At 42.4% G+C, this 20,625-nt stretch overlaps 1 protein-coding gene across 1 annotated transcript in view; it reads left to right on the top strand.

Annotated features, from left to right (window-relative positions):
• The window catches only part of PLCXD3 (phosphatidylinositol specific phospholipase C X domain containing 3), a 90,493-nt gene extending 71,572 nt beyond the window's left edge, over positions 1 to 18,921 (top strand). Inside the window, exon 3 of the mRNA XM_063320486.1 lies at positions 12,464 to 18,921. Coding sequence (XP_063176556.1) covers positions 12,464 to 12,620 — 157 coding nt within the window. The 3' untranslated portion in view covers positions 12,621 to 18,921. The remainder of the gene's footprint in view (positions 1 to 12,463) is intronic.
• Positions 18,922 to 20,625: the final 1,704 nt, after the last annotated feature.

Below are 20,625 nucleotides of genomic sequence, written 5' to 3' on the forward strand. Positions count from 1 at the left end.
TGGGCAGCAAGACGGTAGATGTAGTCTAGAGTTACTGATTTGGGACTGTGCAATGTGGAAGAGCCTGACCCAGCTTTATGGCTGATCTGATTTTGCTGTCAGTCATGTTCTGTTGCCATTGCTTGCGTCACCTAGACATTTCAAGACTGTTGGCTATAATGCTGAGTTAAAAGAAAGTATGACTACTAGCAGTTGATTACAAAATCTGCCAGTAATAAATGTTAAAAAGGGTGGCTAAAAGATCAGCAAAAATATCTACCAGAGTGAAACAAGCAAATTTTATTCTTTCCAGTGCATTCCTTTGCACAGTGCAGTAAGTAAACTGTACCTCTGCTACCTTAATGATAGCCCTCATGAGTTGGTTAAAATAACTGCATTAATCCTGCTTATCATCATGTTAAATTGTTCTATATTCAGTGTGGAGCCTGGAAAATAGTTTTTCATCCAGTGTTCAAATTGTCAGGATTCCTCTTGGACCCTTCTTTGCGACTCCCAGTATCACTGGGGAAGATATTTTACAAAAGCTGTAAGAAGTGAATACATTCAAGCAGAGTGGAGTGTGATCTGTGTAATCTCCATAGCAGAATTGCTGAAGGACTAGCATGAGCAGTGCAAGCATTAAAGCAGACATATGGAAACAGTGGCTTAGAGTGAAAAGCAGCAAACATAATGCCCTTATCTAAAAATGTCAGGGGAATGGTCTGAGTCCCCCCAAGCTTTCAGAAGGCAAGACTGAACAGTTTAACTGGAAAGAAGTGATAATTAAAGATACAGAGGTTAATGGAAAATAGGATAAATGTTGATGAGGTTTTGCCAAAGGTGGGTGGTGTCAAATGATCTTGATTTGTTTTTGTAACTAATTCTATGGAAATTTTACAGGAAATTTTTTGGATTTCAATAATGTAGCTGGTAAAGTGTTAAGTAGGATATTATCAACCGAAAAGGAATTTGGGAATCAGAAATGGAGCTGAGACTGGTTGGAAGTGTCAGACTGAAGAGAAGGTAATGGTAGCATTCCTCAAAGAGCCCGGTTGTCTTTAATATTTCCATGAAGGACCTTTGATTCAGCTGTAGGAGACTGCTAATGGATTTTGCTGATAACACAAAGTAAGAGGCTATCATCGTAACAGAGGAAAGCTGAGGGGTAGCATATGGCAAGAAGCGGATGCCTGCCATATTCAGAAATAAGCTGGAATTCAGTGGTATAAAATGCAAGGCCATAATGGTGGGAGCGTGGCTAAAGTGGGTTTTCATCATCTGGGGAAGCCGAGCACAGCAGATGCTGGAGTGTCACCCATGGCTGGCTAAAGCTGAGCCCTCAGTGGAAAGCATCTGGGAAAAAGAGCCGTATCCTCTTGGTACGCACTAAGGCATTTCTAGCATGTGCAGAAAGGTGGGGATATTGCTGCCAAGGTGCAGGTAGGGTATCTTTTTGGATATCCTGTGCAATTCTGATCATCCGTGTTCTGGGGAGTAGATTAAAATTGGAACAGATGCAGAGAGGGACTACTAACTAGGATAATCAGGGAATGAATTGCTGAAGACATGGAGAGAGCTTGTCTTGTTTATCCTAGCACAATGAAGCCTGAGAGGCTATGTGATTACTGTCTATAAATATCACAGGGGAATAAATACCAGGGAGGGAAAAGAACAGTTCAGGCTAAAGGCCAGTGTTCTCACAAGAGCAACAGTTATACACTGACTAAATAAATCTAGGCTAGAAGTGAGAGAAGGGCTCCCTCCCATCAGAGCAGTCAAGTTTTCCAACAGTTTTACAGCTGGAAAACCAGGAGTGAGAAAGCTGACTGCTTTTAAGCTGAGCTCTCTCAGCTTTTGAAAGAGGAACAGAGATCATTACCAGGTTCCTCCCAGGATCCCTTCTACAGGAGGACGGCACGGCTGCTAACCCACCTTTTCACAGCCAGCTGTGCATGGCCCTGTCCATCCCACTTGGTTTGTTGCTGGAGATGGGAGGACAGGACCGGGTGGCGCAGCATTCCTCTCCCTGCTGGGTTGCTTATGGGAGCCCCAGGAGCAGTCTGGTCTCAAGGCATGTGAGAAGCCACCACCCAGAGATGGGGGAAGCAGCTGCTATTGCAGTATCGTTCATAGACCCACTGGTTATTGAGAAGTCAGAGAAGTCTCTGTTAGGGGAAAAATCCCCCTGATGTGGGACCACGTTGGCAGGAAGGTAGCCTGGTGAGCATATCTCCCCCAGCTGTAGCCAGAACAAACATTTTTCACTGTGAAAGGGCAGTGGCTATTCTGTAATATCTCCTGGGTACTGTATTTGGCATAATTATAATTGGTATAATACAGGTTTTATCATATGAATGCTTTGGGCTCGTTAATACTGGGCGGTGAGGAAGGCAAGTGGAAGGAATGAGGAATAGCTCGGGGAAGGCTGCTCCTGGTAAATGATTCACAGCAGTGCCCAGGATGCTATTTAGGAGGATATTGCCTCTGGGATCCAGCTGATTAACAAAGCTGGTTTAGCTGTGTGAGGCCAGAGCTAGAAGCCAGGAAATGTATAAAGGATAATAAGCAGCTTAGTCTCCTTCACTGGTGAGATGAAGCAGTTGTTGCGCAGGAGATGGTGGGTGTGTGATGAGCCTAGACCCCCGCAGCCTGCGCTCCAGGTGCTGGGCTGGGGTGCTGGGTGGCAAAACCCTGGGTAGCAATTACAGCAGTGTAATAAGGATCCTGGGTGCTGTGTATCTATTTGATACAGACCTTGCAAGGGAAACACTAAAACTGTCCTGGCATGTAAAGGCTTGGTGGAGAGAGAGGCGGAGGAAGTTCAGTCCAGGCAAAAAGGCGGTTGCTAATATTATCAAAAGTAACAACAGCAGGAAGCAGAAGAGGTGATGCCTCAGATGGAGAGAGGTACAGCAGGGAGGAATTTTGGTGCTAAACAGAAATTTGCTGGAAAAATAGATCTCTGAGCACGATTGGTACTATTTGGGAAACTGGGTCAAACTTGATGACTAATTGAATTTGAGGGAAATATGTAGGAAAACATTTCACCTTGATATTTTCTAACTTAATGTTTTAGAAATATTGAAGTATTTTGACAGTTTCAAAATAACTTTATTTTAAAATGACACCTAGTTTAAAATTATTTAAATTTTAAGAGACCAAAAAGTAAGAAAAGAATGTTTAATTTGCTACATTGAACATTAACTAGACATTTAATTTTTTTAATTAACCAAAGAAATTTATGTTCCTATATAATTTTGTCCCCCACCATCTCATTTCCTGACTTGTTTTAATCACAATATCATTCAAATGAAAGCTGTAATTATGCCCAATTTCTATTACTTGGATGTGCAGCCTGAAGCTCTTACTATCCTCTCTGCTGCTTCTTGCTGTCCAGATAGCAGCAGTGATGAAAAATGACACTCTCCCTGTACCTTTTATCAAGGGGAATTATTTTTGTCATAATTTTCCATTTGAACTCTCTTGGGTGGATTGCTTCCTTGTAGTATACTCACTGATGTTTCACGAATGAATAAGATTTCCAGCTTCCACAGAGGTTTTTCTCTGTTTCACTGGCAGTGGAATAATTTTCAGTTCCTATTTCCATAGATAGTCCATGTTTTCTGTCATTTCTGTGAATTTCTTCGCATTTCTTGAACAGAATTGTGGCTGGAACTGGGACCAGGAGTGACTGTGTCAAGCAGGTAAACTATGCCACATGCAGATACCTGTGTAAATGGATGTTCAGGCTTATCTCTCTTTGGGCCACAAAAGCTTGAAAGGAATGACATCTGAACAGCACTCAGATCTCTCTTTCCCATCTTTTTCATAGCTTAAAACATGTACCACTGATATGAAAATGGAAGATGTTACTCCCCCATGTAATCTCCAAAGATAAAACTCATTAAAAGAGCAATTGAGGAGCTTGTATAACTTAAGCTATTGGATCGCTGAAAAAAAAAACAGGCTTTGATCACAGGCATCCTCATGGCAGGCAGTAGTTTTCCTGTTAATCCATGGGCTATCACATATTTTTCCATATTAGTGTAACTACGGTGTGTTACAAGGCCTTCTTCAGTCATGATGTAAAAGCTAAATGCCTCACTTCGTGTGTGGTAGTCAGTCAAGCATTTAACTTTGGCATTTCCCACTTCAGCTCAAGAGTACATTAACCAAGAGAGTAGCCAAAATACCAAAGTTGCCTCATTAATGAAGTCTTTTATACTATGGGGTCCGCTGATTCCTTTGCTGTCTGTCTGCATTCCTCGTGCTGTTAGTTATTGTTGTAGGGGCAATGTCTAAAAACACAGAATCAGGCAAAAAAAATAGGATGTTGAACATTAATCACCTCCAGAACCATCATTTGCTGCTATTAAATATCCCATTGTGGGGTTTTTGTACAAGTTAGAGGTGTAGGTTCAATAAATTCAGCTGAAATGTTCTTTGAAGGGAGGGCAGGAAAGGCCCTTTTGAGCTCATATCTGCCTTCCCTTAAAAATGAAACCCAGAAAACCAAGAACAGCTCAATTGGAGAGTGAAGACATCTGGCCCCTGGTGACTCTGCAGAGTACAGTGCTATGATCAATTACGTTAAAATATTCATCTGACCCCAGCACAGTTGTCTGTGTTATCTGATTAGATGTGTTTCCAAACTGTATAAAGCAATTGGAGGTGACTGAATTATAGATAAGTATTTTGGAGTAATGGATTCAGGGCTGTTGGATGTTAATGTTGGTAGTTTTTGCAACATGGCAGCCAATGGGCAGTGTAACATCCATTCAGGATCCAGGGAAAGGAATTCCCACCTGTGTGCCATTGAGACTATTAATAATAACCTGTCACCCAGCATTGCCCAAATTTTCTGGTTCTAGTTGGTCTGGCCTTGGTAATGCCGATTTTATGACCACACCACTGCTGCCTAAAGAGGATCTGAAGAGTAAGGAAGTGCATCTAAGGAGTTCCTTCACAGCCTGTTCATGCTGAGCTCGTGTAAATCTCTGTGCTTCAGTTAATTTGTTCCTTGTTTGTGACAATTCGACAATTCGTGAAGTCCTGGTGTAAATCAAATCTCTTCAATGAACTACAGCCATTTGGGAGAGAGGGAGAGCAAAAATGGCTGATTTGTTTCTGGTAATCCAGACCATTTCCATATGCTGCTTTTTACTTTGTCGTTACAGGTCTCTCAGCACAACTGCGATAAATTTTAATCAGAGGTAAATTTTGATCAGGGGGCAGAAACAAATGGCTGGCATGTGAAACAAGAGGACCTTTTAAACTAGTTTTGCCATAGAAGAGAATTATGGTAGAATGATGTACTGTGGAATGGTACCTAAGGTTCTTCTTCTGCAGGGAAACTTATTTACTGATGAACAGTAAATCTTAAGCAGGAACAGAGTGAGAACATGGTGAACGCTCTTGAATAGCACACCTTAATGCCACTATTTCTGGTGGCATCTAGAATTCCAGTTGAAGCTAATGAGGATGCATAAGGATATTAACTTAGGGATGCTCTATTCAGAGGAAGCTTGTGATGTGTCCATCACTGGAGCCCTGTAAGAACTGATTAAACTGAACATTTGCTGGGAGTGGTTTGAATAGTTGATCTTTGTGTAGTTGATCCTGCCCAGGATGCGCTGGATGAACTTGAATGACTTTGAATGTCACTGTTTATGATTCAGTGACACATGAGACATCCACTGCTCCCATGGGAGCGATGAATTCTCAGCATCCTTGAAAAGCCAAAGTCAGCATGTGCTGAATTATGGCTCCAGAATTAATCAGTGTACTTGCAAACGTGGGTAAAATTGGATGGAGGGGGTGAAAAGTTAAAGAGTAGGGATTCAGGCTCATGTGAATACATCCTCCTGCAGAGGAGTGCTGTTTTTCTTGAACAGTAATGCCTATTTGCAAAAGGCTGCAGGAAAGCGGGGTGTGTGCCTTGCTGGAGAGGGAAAAAATGCCATATGTCACTTCTGCCCTGAGCAAGTGGACATGCTTCAGTTCTCACTGGTGTTACTGGTAATGGGTGCTTAATGCTAGGCAGCATCACGCTCTGTAAGTGAGACCGGTTTCTCAGTCTGGATTAGATTCTGCTGGCTCCCTGCACTCCAGAAGAAAATCTGTTCCCTGCCTTTAGTGACCAAACTCTCATTAAACAATGAACAGCCCCTTTTTTCTTTTTTTTTGTGTTTACGAAGTTTCTTTTCTTCCTCCTCTCCCTTGAAAGCTCTGCAGAGAGGAATGGCTGTTTTGCCACAGGAGGTCCTGTCTTAGAGCGCTGCTGTCATTAGTCTTCTGTCACGTTGTCAGGCTTTGATGACTCAAACACTTAAAAAAAAACCCCGACCACCTCTCTTTCTGAACTAAAATAGCCTAAGAGCAAATTTTTTAAACCAAATTTTAATGCAATTAGTTATGTCATATTTTCTTTATGAAAGCTCATAGTGGGATTCACAGTTTTGCTACTTGAACTGAAGCTACTTGAATGTTTAATTATTATTTTTTAAACAAAATTCAATACCATTGGAGTTCACTTGAGATCTTTGATAGATTAAAAGAAAAAAAAAGTCTTGAATATTCAATAGCTTTGAAAAGGGCTGTGCATGTTTTGTGGTTTAGAGCAGTGTTTCTCAGCTGAGTTTAATGCATCAGAAAATGGTTCCTGAAAGAAATGAAAAACTTAAAAAGAAATCTGCACACATTGCTGTTTATATGAGCAAGCAAACAGAACAGGGAAAACAGAGTTAATAACTGTCAAAGCTGAACCTAGATTTTACTGGGTTGTAAATGAAAATCACTATTTCAATCCTATATGACAAAGTATGTGGCTCCTCAACAAAAAAAGTCTGGAAACGGTGATGTAGGACATGCATGAGGTTAGCCATCCTGATTATCCAAGCCATGCTGCCATGATTAATACCTCTGACTGACCTAGTTGGATGCCACCTAGAGATAAAAGCTGTGGTTTCAGAAGAAATATAGCCACATTAAATATCTCTGCATGACACTGCATTGTCCAGCATAGATAGGTCCCTACCGTTCAGATCTCCTCTGCTCTCCCCATTCTCATGCGGGCTTTTTGGTGCATCCAAGAGCCTCTGTGGGAGGCTGCTGGGCAGCATGGGTGGTGGGGTGGATCTGGCTGCTGGTGGCAAGGTGCAGCGGTGGTGGGCTTGGGCTGGACCACAGCCCTTCCCACGAGGTCCTTCCACATCACATCCAGTCACATCGCTTTCATCCCTCTGCTCTGTCACCCCCCTGGGAGTGAGGGACAGCAGTGTGGTACCACCTGGTTCCCAGTCAGTGCAAATAAATGATAGTTCTGCATATCCCTTCAGGACAGAAAATTTTTGACCAAGATTACTGATCTCAATCCATAGTCAAACCCGGGCAATGTGCCATTCCCCTCCTTCCCCACCACTGCTCAAGTCCCCCAGTCCTGTGGCTTTCCCATCCCTGCCCTGCTTGTGCTGCTAGCTCTCCTCTCCTGATGGGGATGTGGAAAAAGTAGTTGACTTCAGATGCTGGTTTGTGGGGGAGTGCTGCACTGGCCTGGCAGGATCAGATCTGGCCAGCACCAACCCAGGTTGATGGAGCTGCAGCAGGAGTCCCAGGTGGTAGAGCAGAGGAGGAGACTCCTCTCTTTCTCCCCACTCAGGTTTTGCTGACAAATACACCTTCTCTCCTCCTGGGCTCTAGGCTAAGCCAAGCAGCACGTGTGTGTGTGTGTCTCAATGTTACACAGTGGTCTTTGCAACCCCTAAGGGTTAGAAGTGATTCCTTGCAAGAACTGGGATTGTGGCTGCAAGGGCTGGACTGCACAGCTGCGGGATGCAGCCGACTCAGTAAGTCTGAGGGCTGCAAGTATTCTGCATCTGTCAGCTTTTCCATCTGTTAGCATGTTAACGTAGTACTTTTCATCTTATATGCCCTTCAGAACATTTACTCACTGTGCTGAAACCTCATAACACATCTCTGAGGCCAGTAGGACTCCTGAGCAACTCATCCAGCTTTCACTGTATCATTTACAGCAGAGGCAGCTGAGGCACAGGAGAGCTGGAAGACTTGAGATTGCCCTCAGGAGAGCTAGAGCCTGTCCTGCATGCAGTTTCAGTAGTGGTGTTGCTGTCATTGTTACCAGCATGATACTGTTTTATTAGGAAATATTATTACACCAGCGTAACAGAGTTGTGTCTGTAGTTACAGTATGACTACACCTCTGTTGTTAGTGGAGTAACAGCAGAGATTACTAACCTTGAGTATCTACAGACATGGCCTGTACGCCCATGGCTGTGCTGTCTTCAGCCCTTGCAAGGTTGGGATCTGAACCATTGGTGCCAGAGCTCTAGTGAGACCTTAAGCATGGAGATCAACATCCTCCATAGGAGAGCCAGGACCTGTGTAACACAGAGGCAGTGGTGCTATCGGGGTTTGCACTCTTGAAACGCTTGCATATCATAGAATCATAGAATAATTTGGGTTGGAAAGGACCTTAAAGATTATCCAGTTCCAGCCCCTTGCCATGGGCAGAGACACCTTCCACTAGACCAGGCAGCTCAAAGTCCCATCCAACCTGGCCTTGAACACTTCCAGGGATGGGGCATCCACAACTTCTTTGGGCAGCCTGTTCTAGCGTCCTACCACCCTCACAGTAAAGAATTTCCTCCTAATATCTAATCTAAATTTCCTCTCTTTCGGTTTAAAAACGTTACTCCTTGTCCTATTGCAACACTCGCTCATAAAGAGTCCCTCCCCATCTTTCCTGTAGGCCCCCTTTAGGTACTGAAAGGCTGCTATAAGGTCACCCTGCAGCCTTCTCTTCTCCAGGCTGAACCCCAAGTCTCTCAGCCTGTCCTCGCAGGAGAGATGCTCCAGCCCTCTGATCACCTGTGGCCCTCCTCTGGACCCATTCCAACAGATGCATGTTTTTCTTATGTTGGGGACTCCAAAGCTGGATGCAGTACTCCAGGTGGGATCTCACCAGAGCAGAGCAAAGGGGCAGAATCACATCCCTTGACCTGCTGGCCACAATTCTTTTAATGCAGCTCAGGATAAGCTTGGCTTTCTGGGCTGTGAGTGCACATTGCCCACTCATGTCCAGCTTTTCATCCATCAGTACACCCAAGTCCTTCTCCACAGAGCTGCTCTCAATCCATTCTCTGCCCAGCCTGTATTTGTGCTTGGGATTGCCATGACCCCGGTGCAGGACCTTGCACTTGGCCTGGTTGAACTTCATGAAGTTTGCTCAGGCCCACCTCTCAGGCCGGTCCAAGTCCCTCTGGATGGCATCCCTTCCCTCCAGCGTGTTGACCGCACCACACAGCTTGGTGTTGTCGGCAAACTTGCTGAGGGTGCACTCAATCCCACTATCCATGTCGCTGACAAAGATGTTAAACAGCACTGGGCCCAGTACTGACCCTTGAGAAACACCACTCGTCACTGGTTTCCACTTAGACATTGAGCTGTTAACTGCAACCCTTTGAGTGCGGCCATCTAGCCAGTTCCTTATCCGCCAAGTGGTCCATCCATCAAATCCATGCCTTTCCAATTTAGAGACCAGGATGTTGTGTGGGACACTTTGCATAAGTCCAGGTAAATGACATCTGTTGCTTTCCCCTTACCTACTAATGCTGTAGCACCATTGTAGAAGGCCACCAGATTTGTCAGGCATGACTTGCCCGTGGTGAAGCCATGTTGGCTGTTGCTCATGCGCAAGATCATTTCTTATCAACATTGCAAGATATCTACAAAGACCATAGTATATATTGGGTTTCTGTGAGCACAGTCATGTAGGTGGCTGCCACACAGCATGGTTTGTTCTTCTGACTAAAACCCTTAATGAGAACAATTACAAGTTTGAGGCATGCAGAGAGTGGAAATTACAAGGAAGGGTGAACAAGGTTTGTGCTGCTAGCACAAAGGCACCCTGAGGAATGTTAAAGCACGCTTATTCTAATAATTATTTTGAGCATGTGAGATATTTGTACTGAAACGGAGCAACGTAGGGCTTCTTACAGTCATTGATGTGATCTACTTTCAAGATGGCACTATGGGAGGAAGATGATCTGTATGGGTTTTTTCTATGAATTTTTATCATAAGCAGGGTTGCGTGGCCTAGATCAAATCTTAAAGGTCAGTGGAATCTTTTGTTCAGATATTGTTTTTTTACAGGATTTTGTTCATTTGCTTTTCTATGCAATAAGTTTTTTGTTGGATAATCTGATTCACTTTTTGACTTATTTTTAAATGCACTCTAGTCTCATGAACAAAAGATATCTGTGACTTTATCTAACAGTTTGCATACGAGCAAAGGGTCAAGCAACTGTGTCCTGTGTGAAATATCAGTAAAATGTAAATAACCCATTTAACCATCAAGTCTAACTGGAGATGAAATGGCAGGGCAAACTGAGTTTAACTTAGAGCACGAATCAAAAGGAGGCATGACTATTAAAGGCTGGCTTAATAAGAGCACAGTAGGAAAAAGAAAACAGTGTTTCAGTCTATAAGGCTAAGTGTATAGACAGTAAACTCTATGGTGTGAAGACAGAATTACATCAGAACCAGCTTTAGAACAAATAAAGGACACCAAAAGAAGTTAATTACGCCTCAAGGGGGAGTAAAATATCAAGGGTATCAACTTATGCAGAAGGAAGGAAGGAAAAGTCTGTGCTTGTCTACGATCAGTCAGTTCACCTTTAAATCTGAAACTCTTTGAACTTAAGTAGGATGATATTAAAGACAAAGGCAACATACTGCCATCTTAGAAGTTCAGCCTTGTGTCTTTGCCCAGTGTTCGTCAGTCTCTCTTGCGTGTGACAGACGCAGTGGAGTTTTCAGCTTCTCTGAGCTGCCTTTTATCACCTTGGTGGTCCATGCTGTTCTGCTGAGATCTGTCCTGGTTCTGGTTGCTCACAGATCTTTTCAAACAGTCCAGGCATTGATGGATATTTAACACCTGACCTGTGCCTGTTACAATGCCACGGAGTGCAGCTTTTCAGGATTGCATAAACTTAAATCTAAAGATTCTGGCTGGGTTCTTATATAGCAGAGTGCTTAAGCTCAGTTTTATGAGCTGGTGTGCATACATTCATGTGCTTCAGTCATATTGAATCAATGTGTTGCTAGTCTTAAATGTGGATCTTACTCTGGATTTAAGCCCATTTTGCTGAAGCAAAACCTTGATGTTGTTCATTCTCTTGCAAAATCATAGAGGGGGCTAATTATAACGACTTGGGTTTTTACTGTACAAAATTGTTTTAAAAAATGACTGATTCTGGTGGCCACTGACAAGTACAGTCTGTGACTGCTAATAGTTCTGTTTTCTTTAGATCTGTTTTCCTAAGGCTTTGGGGAGCAGATTTAGGTTCAGCGTGTTCAGCTTGATTTAAATTTCTGTCAGGCCAACATTTTACATGTACCTTGCCTCTGTACAACATGCTGGCTGAGGGGGAACCACAGATGTATAGATTTTAGAGCAAAGGGAGAACACAGTCTTCATCTAAACTGACTGTGGTCCTGCCCAATCTGTAGGTTCTTTTATTTAACTCAGCAGCTTGAGGTTGACCGAGAGTGTATTTTTGGAATGACATCCAGGCTTGATTTAAAGACTCCAAGTGCTGCAGAGTTTGTCACAGTCATTGTGAGTTTGTTCCAATGGCCAATTACCCTTTCTCTGAAAAATACACTTTCTCTGAAAAATCTGTACCTTATTTTTTGGAACTCTGATCACTTCTTCTGGATCTTGCTGCTTGACTTGCTCAGAAGGACTGAGCCATATTCCTTTATTTTCCCATGGATATTTCTTGTGATCATTAATTTATATTTCCATGGTGTTAGAAAAAATTCTTTATACTCACAAACGCAATTAGGCAGACATCTTTTACACCTCAGTATTCCCATGCTAAGGGTCCTACATAATAAAATATGCCATCTTAGAAAAGAGTTGTTATGACTGTGGTGTGCTTTATTTCAGTTACTAACTGCTGGTTTATGATTAAATATAATCCATGGCTAGGATATTAATACTGGGAAAGAAAGGGTCATTGGTATATGCTGTACTTATATTGCAGAAATCATGGTTGCTCCAGCGTCCCCCAAAATATTAGTTTCAGTATTAACTTAAATGTGTCAAACATGCTCTGCAGACGACTTGAGTTCTCTGTTACTTCTTCTTCCATTAAGAAATCCAATGGAGTCATATGGCCAGATAACATCAAAAAGGTATCTGGTCCTTGCCCCTAGGCAAGATCAATGTGAGCCTGTATGATCTTCCTTTCATTCTTTTCTACTGAGAAGTTGAAATGTAATCAACATATATTCTTTCCACAGAGAATGAAAATTATACAAAGAAGCGTTTTCAAAAAGCCTGAGCAGTAACCTGTGTCCTTTTTCACGTGGTTCCCTTAGAGTCACTATTGGTAAATCCTGCCTTGATGCATTTGTCTTGCTGATTTTTGAGTAATTATTGTTCCTGTTTTCTCCTTAGGGCTCTTCCTGCAATGATGCAGTGGGTCCGAACTCAGAAACCAGGAGAAAGTGGTGTGAATATTATCACTGCAGATTTTGTAGAACTTGGTGACTTTATCAGCACAGTCATAAAGCTCAACTATGACCTGGATGAAGGTGAAGATGACACTACTTGATAGTACTATAATATGTGTGTTGTTGCATTACTTAGAATTAAAAAAAAAAAATTGCATTTTAAAAGAATTATCTTGTAAAACACTGATCTTCCTATAACACACTGAGGTGTTTAGGGCTTTAGTGGGTGGGCGTGGGGGAAATGTTTTAATCAATTATGATCATTTTTTACATTTTTGTTTCATGTGAAGAGCAAAACCAAACATGTTTACAGTGTTTGATAAAAGAAGGCCATTTACATGTTTTCCATAAGGTACCAAATACGATTCATTTGTCTTCTATGGTTATGAACAGTGCCAAGAAATTTGCTGCTTTCGGAGCAACGGGATGTATATTGCCCTCTGCCTGCCCATGGTAGGATTCCTAATGGTGTGCACGTCACACCGGGAGACCGAGGACAGTATATCTGGCCCAAAAATTTTAAGCCGCTACACTTCATCTCTTAGGTGGTTTAACTGATCGTATTTATCAGTGAGCTACAGGTTTAAATGCCTTTGTGAAGTAAGTCCAAAGTCATGCCTTTAACACACTCATCATCAGTGGACAGTAAACATGGTGTATTACATAGCTTGCACAGAGCACAGACTAAATACTGCTTGCTTTTCATTCTCAAAATGGGGATTTCCAACGTCTCTGCCCTAGGCCAAGTCAGCAGATACGTCGTGCTGGCCTAACTCTGTACCAGGAGCTGCCAGGGTGTATTTTCCCTGGTTGTAGCAGGAACAAAGTTAGGCCAGCTTGGAGCAGCACTCCCTCCCAGGATTCATTTCATGTAAGAGCCTGATCTGTCATCCACTGAATTTAATAGGGAAATTTCCTGTGTTTAGCATGGATTTGGCATAGGATTAGTAAATCGTGTGTACTGTAAGATGGACAGGATTTTTTCCTATAGTGGAAACCTGCTTTCTGCAGAACTAAAACCGCATTTAAAAAAAAAAATAGGTGCAGTCTAAGATTCTCTTTAAGGCAGCTACAAATACAACGCTTTTCTGCTGATTACAAAAAAAGTCAGTGCTGGTTTCATCAGTGAAAAATTGCTGTACTGAAGAGTAGTTCAGTTTCTAGCTAGTAACAATATAGTCCTTCAGTTGTTTGTGGGATATAATACAGCATAACACATGGCTGGAAGTCTACTGAATGGCACTGTTCTAGCAGCAGAATCGCTGATCATCCTGAAACATGTAAAACTCAAATATATGGAAAATTTACTGATTTATAAAATGAGAGCATTGCCACTGTATGACACCTAACTGGATACAATGCAATCAGTCATATCTCCTGGACACATCCATGCACAGGCACACAACTTTGGAAAGTAAAACATTTCATTTGTGCAAAACATTAGATGCTATAACGAAAAATAGAAAATGCTCTTTGAAATATTGCAGAGCTTTATGGGATAAGACTAAGCTCAAGTTCCCATTGATGCTACTAAAACTTTTGTTTTGAGTGAGAAAAGAGAATGGCATCATACGGTCCTTTGCTATTTTCTGTCAGATGATAAGGACTACCATCTAACATCAGAGTTTAGAAAAACAAAAATGGTCTTATTGAACAGGTGGGTTATGGGCAGATTATAGGGGATTTGTTGTTGTTTTTAATTTAGGAAGTAGTGGAATAAAATGAACACTTGCTGCTATTTTGTACTGAGAGGGTGCCTTGGAAAAAGTGTGTACTATAAAGAAACACTTAAGTGTATGTGTAGTGTAATGAGACATTTAAATGTGCGTATATGACACAAAGACATCCATGCACACTTGCGTAATGATACTCGGGTTTCTGGACAGGCATATTATAAATTTGGTTGAAAAAACCTATTACAAAGTTAAGATGCCTCCTTCAGTGGCATTTTTTTCTGTATAGGTTAGGACTCTAAGATTCATCCCCAGTGAAATCTGTGATCTAAGCCAGTTAGGTTTTTTACAGTGTTAAAACTATGCCTGAACTGCCTCAAAAGTTTACCAAGAGTCACAGCCCATATTTGCATTGAACAAGGGGGAGGACTCTAGTGCTTTCACCCACAACTGAGCAAGGTAAGGGGTGGGTTGATGCACTTCGTTTCCACTTTCCACAGGCTCTCCAAGCAAAATTCATGTAACAGACACATAAAATGAAACATGAGCATATGTTTTTTTTTGAACCCACCCTATGTGGGTGTCCCACATAGAAACATGTAAATGTTTGCTTATTTATTGGCGATGTGGTATAAAATGCTTTTTTAATTTTTCTCTTTAGCTGGATTTGTTTCCTTCCAGACTCTTACTGTCATCCTTCAGCTGCTTACGTATAGTCAAAAGAGTTAACCTATCCTTTTAATATGGTAAAGTAATCTGAATCCTTGGGTGAAGCAAAACCTAGGTTTCTTTTTTTGGGTTCTGATCGAAATTCTGTTTAATCTGGGAGCATCAATGACACTTGAGTTCCTCCTGGGACCCTCCACTCAAACACACACCAGACACACCAGGCTTTTTGCTTACACAGAGGTGTACTTAAAGCAAATGTTCTACTGTATTTAAGAAAAGTGTGTGTGTGTGCCTGTATATATGAATAAACATAGAGCTATCTTGAGCTTGTTAGCATTGTTATGAAATGTTTGCTTAGCGTCAGTTTTATTGTAATTATCATTTGGGTGCTGGTAAATAAAAGCAAAGCAAAAAAAAAAAAATCCTCTGATAAGAAGGATAATAGACAAATCATATAGTTTCTCCATTAATGGGGAAAAAAACTCTTAGCAAAATGTTAAATTTTGGTCAGAAAAGTTCTTTTTTCATTTAGCTGTTGATCTTCTTTCTGTTGGAGAAGCACAGCACTTTATGTTAGGGACAGGTAAACAAACTTGCCTTAATTACTAAAACAAAAAAGTGTGTGTTGGGGATATTATCTACGCTTTTCTGGCGATTTCATCTGCGAGGCCCCAAAACTGTAAGTCCTGATAGGGATTCACTCCCTGTTGATACTGTTTGGGAGATCTCGCCAGAAAAGAATAAGCCAGAAGGGACTATGCAGCACAACTGGACCATTCAAGAGCCCGGTTTTACCACCCATATGCAGCTAAAACTCTCTTTGATTTCAACCAGAAATGTGCTTGCAGGGTTGGGTCAGATGAGTTATTCTGACTCGATTCATTTGGGAGGTTTCTACACACGTATTATGAGGAATCTTACATGGGAAATTAGATGACTGTAATCAGCCCATCAGACGAAAAATACCTGTCTACACTATTGATCTTCATAAGCATCTATTTACTCAAACTGTCATGTCATTCTCTGCCAAAACACTTTTTTTCTTCCTGTGCTCATTTCCCCCCTTTCTATGTTCATCATGTACACATCAAGGGTTTTGTTTTCTGACGTTTTCATGTCATTACTTGATCCTTTCTTTTCAGTCATACTCGAAAAATTGCGACTGCGCTGCACAACACCTGCAGTGTCTCGGCTGGTGTAAACCTGCCTGGCTACATTTTTTCGGTTTACACAAGCTGAGATGTCTTTATTCGGTACGAATCCAACCTGCAGCAATTTGGACCAAAGAGCATCTGGTCCCGGGGTCTGATTCCTGCCTTGTGTGGAGAGGGGTAAGATCAGAATCAGACCCCAGGAGCCTAGTTTTAAAAATCAGTGGGTTATTTATATATCCATTTGCTTTTTGTTACATTAATGGTTTTGTAGGTCCTGCCATTTCAAGCCATTCTTTTAAACATACACCCGTGTGTGTATATATATGCACATATGTGTGTGAGAGGGAATGTACGATCCTGTATGCTGGGCGAAGTCTTTCTGTCATCTAGGCCATTTCTACTAACTTCAAAGTAGTTACTAAACCTTTACCCTGGGATGAGAGGGGAGCTGATAGTCAGTGTGTAGTAAGCATGTGCTGTGTTGCAACAGAAATTTAAAGTTGCGGAGCTTAACTCCACAATATCAAAAAAGTGGAGCACCCTGAAAACACAGCTCCAGTGCTGTTCATCCTGAATATAGTATAGGGAGCACTAGGTATTAGCAACTGAGTAAGCTATTTGGTGATTTCAATGGTTCGGTTAACACCATTTTAAACTTCTAAACGCCTTTTCAGTGAAGTAAAAGCTAATAGCGTATATGATGTGTTTGCCATATCTCAGTGGTAGCTTCTGTGTTACATACAGTCAATGTTGTTCTGAATTGTGTATGTTTACCCAATAATGAGGTTAAAATATGCTGTATAGTATGTGCAACGTATTGATTACAAGTATGTTGGAGTTCAGTGATCTGTTTAGTTTTTACCGTGCTGCTGTTTTGTAGGTATGTGTGTGTATGGGAGTATGGATTGTCTACAGTGTATGAGGAAATAATAATTAATCCTAAAGGAAAAGGGCAGTTATGTAACCTGCCTTAATGCATTTGCATAATAATGTTTAAATCCCATAATTATCAGTTCTGATTTCAAATGTTATGGGGATTGTCCGTAGGGCTGACTCCTTCACTTTTCAGCACTAAGGAGTCAAACTTGGAGTTACTTGGAGCTCACTTACGTATTGGTAAATAAAGAACAGGACGTTTGCCTGACTGACTACCTTGATTGTACAAGGTGGTACAGACGTGATTTCCAGTGTGATACAGATCAAATCACTTCTGTGCACACACAGCTTCTGCTGATGCCAGCTGGAATTGTGAGCATGTAATTGAATGGCCTAAAATTCATCTTCTGGGATACAGACACGATAGCAGGAAGGTGATACCCGGCTTTGGGGAAGTGCCTGGGTGCTATGCAGTCCTGCTCATGTCCCATGCTGGAGCGTAGCTGTAAACTCACAGGAAGAGCTTTGAACTCTGCTGTAGTCTAGGTTGGACTGTAAAAATCTTTATGTGAAAATGATAAATGTCAGAGGCTGAGCAGCGTAGCCTGGCCTGACCACATACAGCATTCTGCTTTCAGGAGCCATGGCAGCTTTAATTTAAAAGGCTATAGTAATTCCACAGTGGCTCACAGGACCTAGTGCTCCACTTAGAAATCTCTTCATTGCCCACAGGTACGACCCTTCTGCCATTCCCATAGCCAGCTCCAGCTATTCTGTCTGACATGCCTCTGCCTGATGCCAAGGGTAATTCTGAAAGACATGCTGAACACAGAGAGGGCCAGTTGGACAGGAGTAGGCAGAGTGTGCCTGCCCTACCGTACCTTTGGTGTGAGGGCAGCTTCAGTCAGACCCACCTGAACAGTGATTGAGGTAAGGCAGAAGTCTGATTTCAGACCTTCTTCTGTTATCTTTGTGTAGGTAAAATGCAGCATCCTCCCATTCTTCTCCTTTGCCTCTGCTCAGTGCTCGTTATCTCAACTTCTGCATACGCCCCCCTTTAACTGCCAGCTGTGAGCAGCACTGCTCGAAGTGAGTGTTACAGTTTGTCATCCTCAGTAGACCATAGCAAACCACAGGTTCTTATAAGATGTTAAGTACGGGGCTAAAAGATGACAGTGTCCCACATCTGATGCCCCGGGATGGTTTATCTCTACACTCCAAGTTATGTACACATGTCCTCTTAGATGGGTCTCACCTTGGCTGATGAGAATTCAGTTATAAACTTTCTCCCTCCAAATTAAAACCAGATTGCATTATATGCCAATGAGTATATGCTAAGACGGAGGTACATTTAGGCTTTTTTTTTTACTTCATTGAGATGACATGTCATCTGAGCCTCCCTCAGCTCTGGGTCCCACAAAAGTCAATTTGATCAGGAGAGATTCCTTGGGTAGCTGAAATCAGTTTTGCTGTGAAGCTGGGATCCTTAAAGCAGAATCCTGGGTTTATGTGTAATTATTATTATTATTATTATTATTGATAATAAAAATATGTTGTTAAAAATACAATTCTAAAAAGGAGAAAAAGAAGGAATATCTGGGCTTGCCAGAACAGCTGTTAAGTTTTTGACTGCCTCAGTCATCAGTAGCTTTAGGATCATGTAAGTGATGATTAGGATTGACACACTGCCTCCTGACATCTTCAGGGTCTCTGTACAGAAGCCTTATTATTCCCAATGAGCATTAATGCATTTGAATGACTTTTCTCTGTTTTGGTGGGAAGGACAATTGTGTAACACTGAGGACATGGAGCTCCCTGTGTGTTGTGCCCACAAAGGTTCACAGAGCTGCACCTTCTCTTTTTAGGATCTATTCAATGGTACTTTAATGTTGTGTAAAAAATGCCTACGGTTCTGTATAGCAAATGTGAATTTTTATGACAGGAATGTGTATTTAATGTAAAAAAAGAGTAATATAAAATCCAGTTTCTTTGTATCCAGTGAAACATCTAATAAAGCTCTGGTACCTGTATTCTTGTTTTATGGCTTCATTGCTGTATTCAAGACTTTACACGTAGGAGGCTTTTTAAACACAGTTTTGCAATATGGTGTGGAGTCAGATGTTAGACCCAGGCTGTGCTGTATTGTTAGGGGCATACGTGGACCACCCCATGAGGGCATCACAGCAGGAGTACCATTTCCACCTGGTTACTGTGGGCCCCTTGAATACCACAGGATGCTATGATGTGTTTGCGCTACCAGGGGCACAGCAGGCTCTCGACTACCTCTTTCCTTCCAGCGCTCTCCAGCCCCAGTTTGCCTCTAGCACCAAAAGCGTGTCACCCAACTCTGTAGCCTGCATGGGCCCGTGCTGCTGACTCCTGCCATTGGTGGTATCTTGTGAGGAGGGAGATGGAAAGCAGGGACTAGACCTCTGATGTGTTAGTCTGTCCCATTGCTTCCCTGTGCCCTCTCACCATTGCTGCCTGCAGCTCGCGTGGGCAGGGTGGGCAGTGCCCACCACTGATGCCAGCCCAGCTTGCCTGCAGGTGCTGGTGGAGCAGACTAGCCGCTGCCTCAAGCCTGGCTCCAGGACATGCCAGCCAGCCGATGAGTTCCCTCCCTCATCTCCCTGGTGCCTCCTGTGGGGTTTGGGGACCCGCTTCTCGGAGGGGAGACAGGCAAGCTCTACCACCAAGGAGCATGGACAACAGGGCTGGGCTTTGCAGCCTCCTGCAATGACGTGTGGCATGTTAGAAACTAAAGCCGTACTGCATGGCAACAGCTGGGAGTTTACGGCTCATAGTACTTTTTCTTCCTAGCGAGGCCAGACGTGTTTTTTTCCCAGACAGACCTCTTTTGCTCACCTCTCTGACCGAGTCACAGGCAGACCCAGCCCAAGTGCTCTGCACCCGCACATTCCCTGCCATCTCCCTTGGCCCAGTTTGAAGTGAAGGAGTCAGGCACAGGCTGCCAGGGTTGCAGAAGAAGATGCCATGAAAGACGAGCAGTGCCAAGGAGGCCTCTCTGTCAGTGCCTCCCTGCAGAAACCCATGGATGAAATTTGCCTGCACGTTAAAACATCTCTCCTCCTCCTCTTCCTGCCCCACAGGTACTGTCCTACCACCGGAGAGTACGGGTTGCTCAGTACACAGAATGAATTTTCCTTATTGCAAAAGCGGTTCTCATCTCTCTCTTGTTGGTTTTTTTTCCTTCCTAAACTACTCCAATAGAAGAATCAGCAGGCCAACTTTATCCTGCTGTTGCAATAGCTGCTTTATTCCAAATATGGGTTGTCTCTGTCCTAACCGTTAATGTAGTGCTCTGATGATATGTGAGAACACCGCCAGTGGCGATGCCTTTAAACAATCATATGTAACACTAGGTGAGACAGTTACTTAGGAAATAGTTCTGATTCTAGAAAGTAATTGTGTATTGAGCCACTGGATTTGAGAGGAGGGAAGGAAAAAAAAAAAAAGGTTTTACATATTTTTAATTTGATAGGGGAGTTCAATTAAAATGCAACTATTCTCTTGGAAGGTCAATTTTAAATAGATTTTATGGAAATAAGCAGTTTGTGGGCATAGGCACAGTGTAAGTGATAAATGGGACTTCCACATTTTTGGCCCAGTTTCTTGCTCCTTGGTGCCCTAGCTACAGTTTCTGGCATTATTTTTTTTCTTTTTTTTTTCCTCCCAGCAACTGTGAAACTTCTGAGGAAAAAATAATTGCATTT

The sequence above is a fragment of the Chroicocephalus ridibundus genome, chromosome Z (assembly GCF_963924245.1).
Source record: "Chroicocephalus ridibundus chromosome Z, bChrRid1.1, whole genome shotgun sequence".
Lineage (NCBI taxonomy): Eukaryota > Metazoa > Chordata > Aves > Charadriiformes > Laridae > Chroicocephalus > Chroicocephalus ridibundus.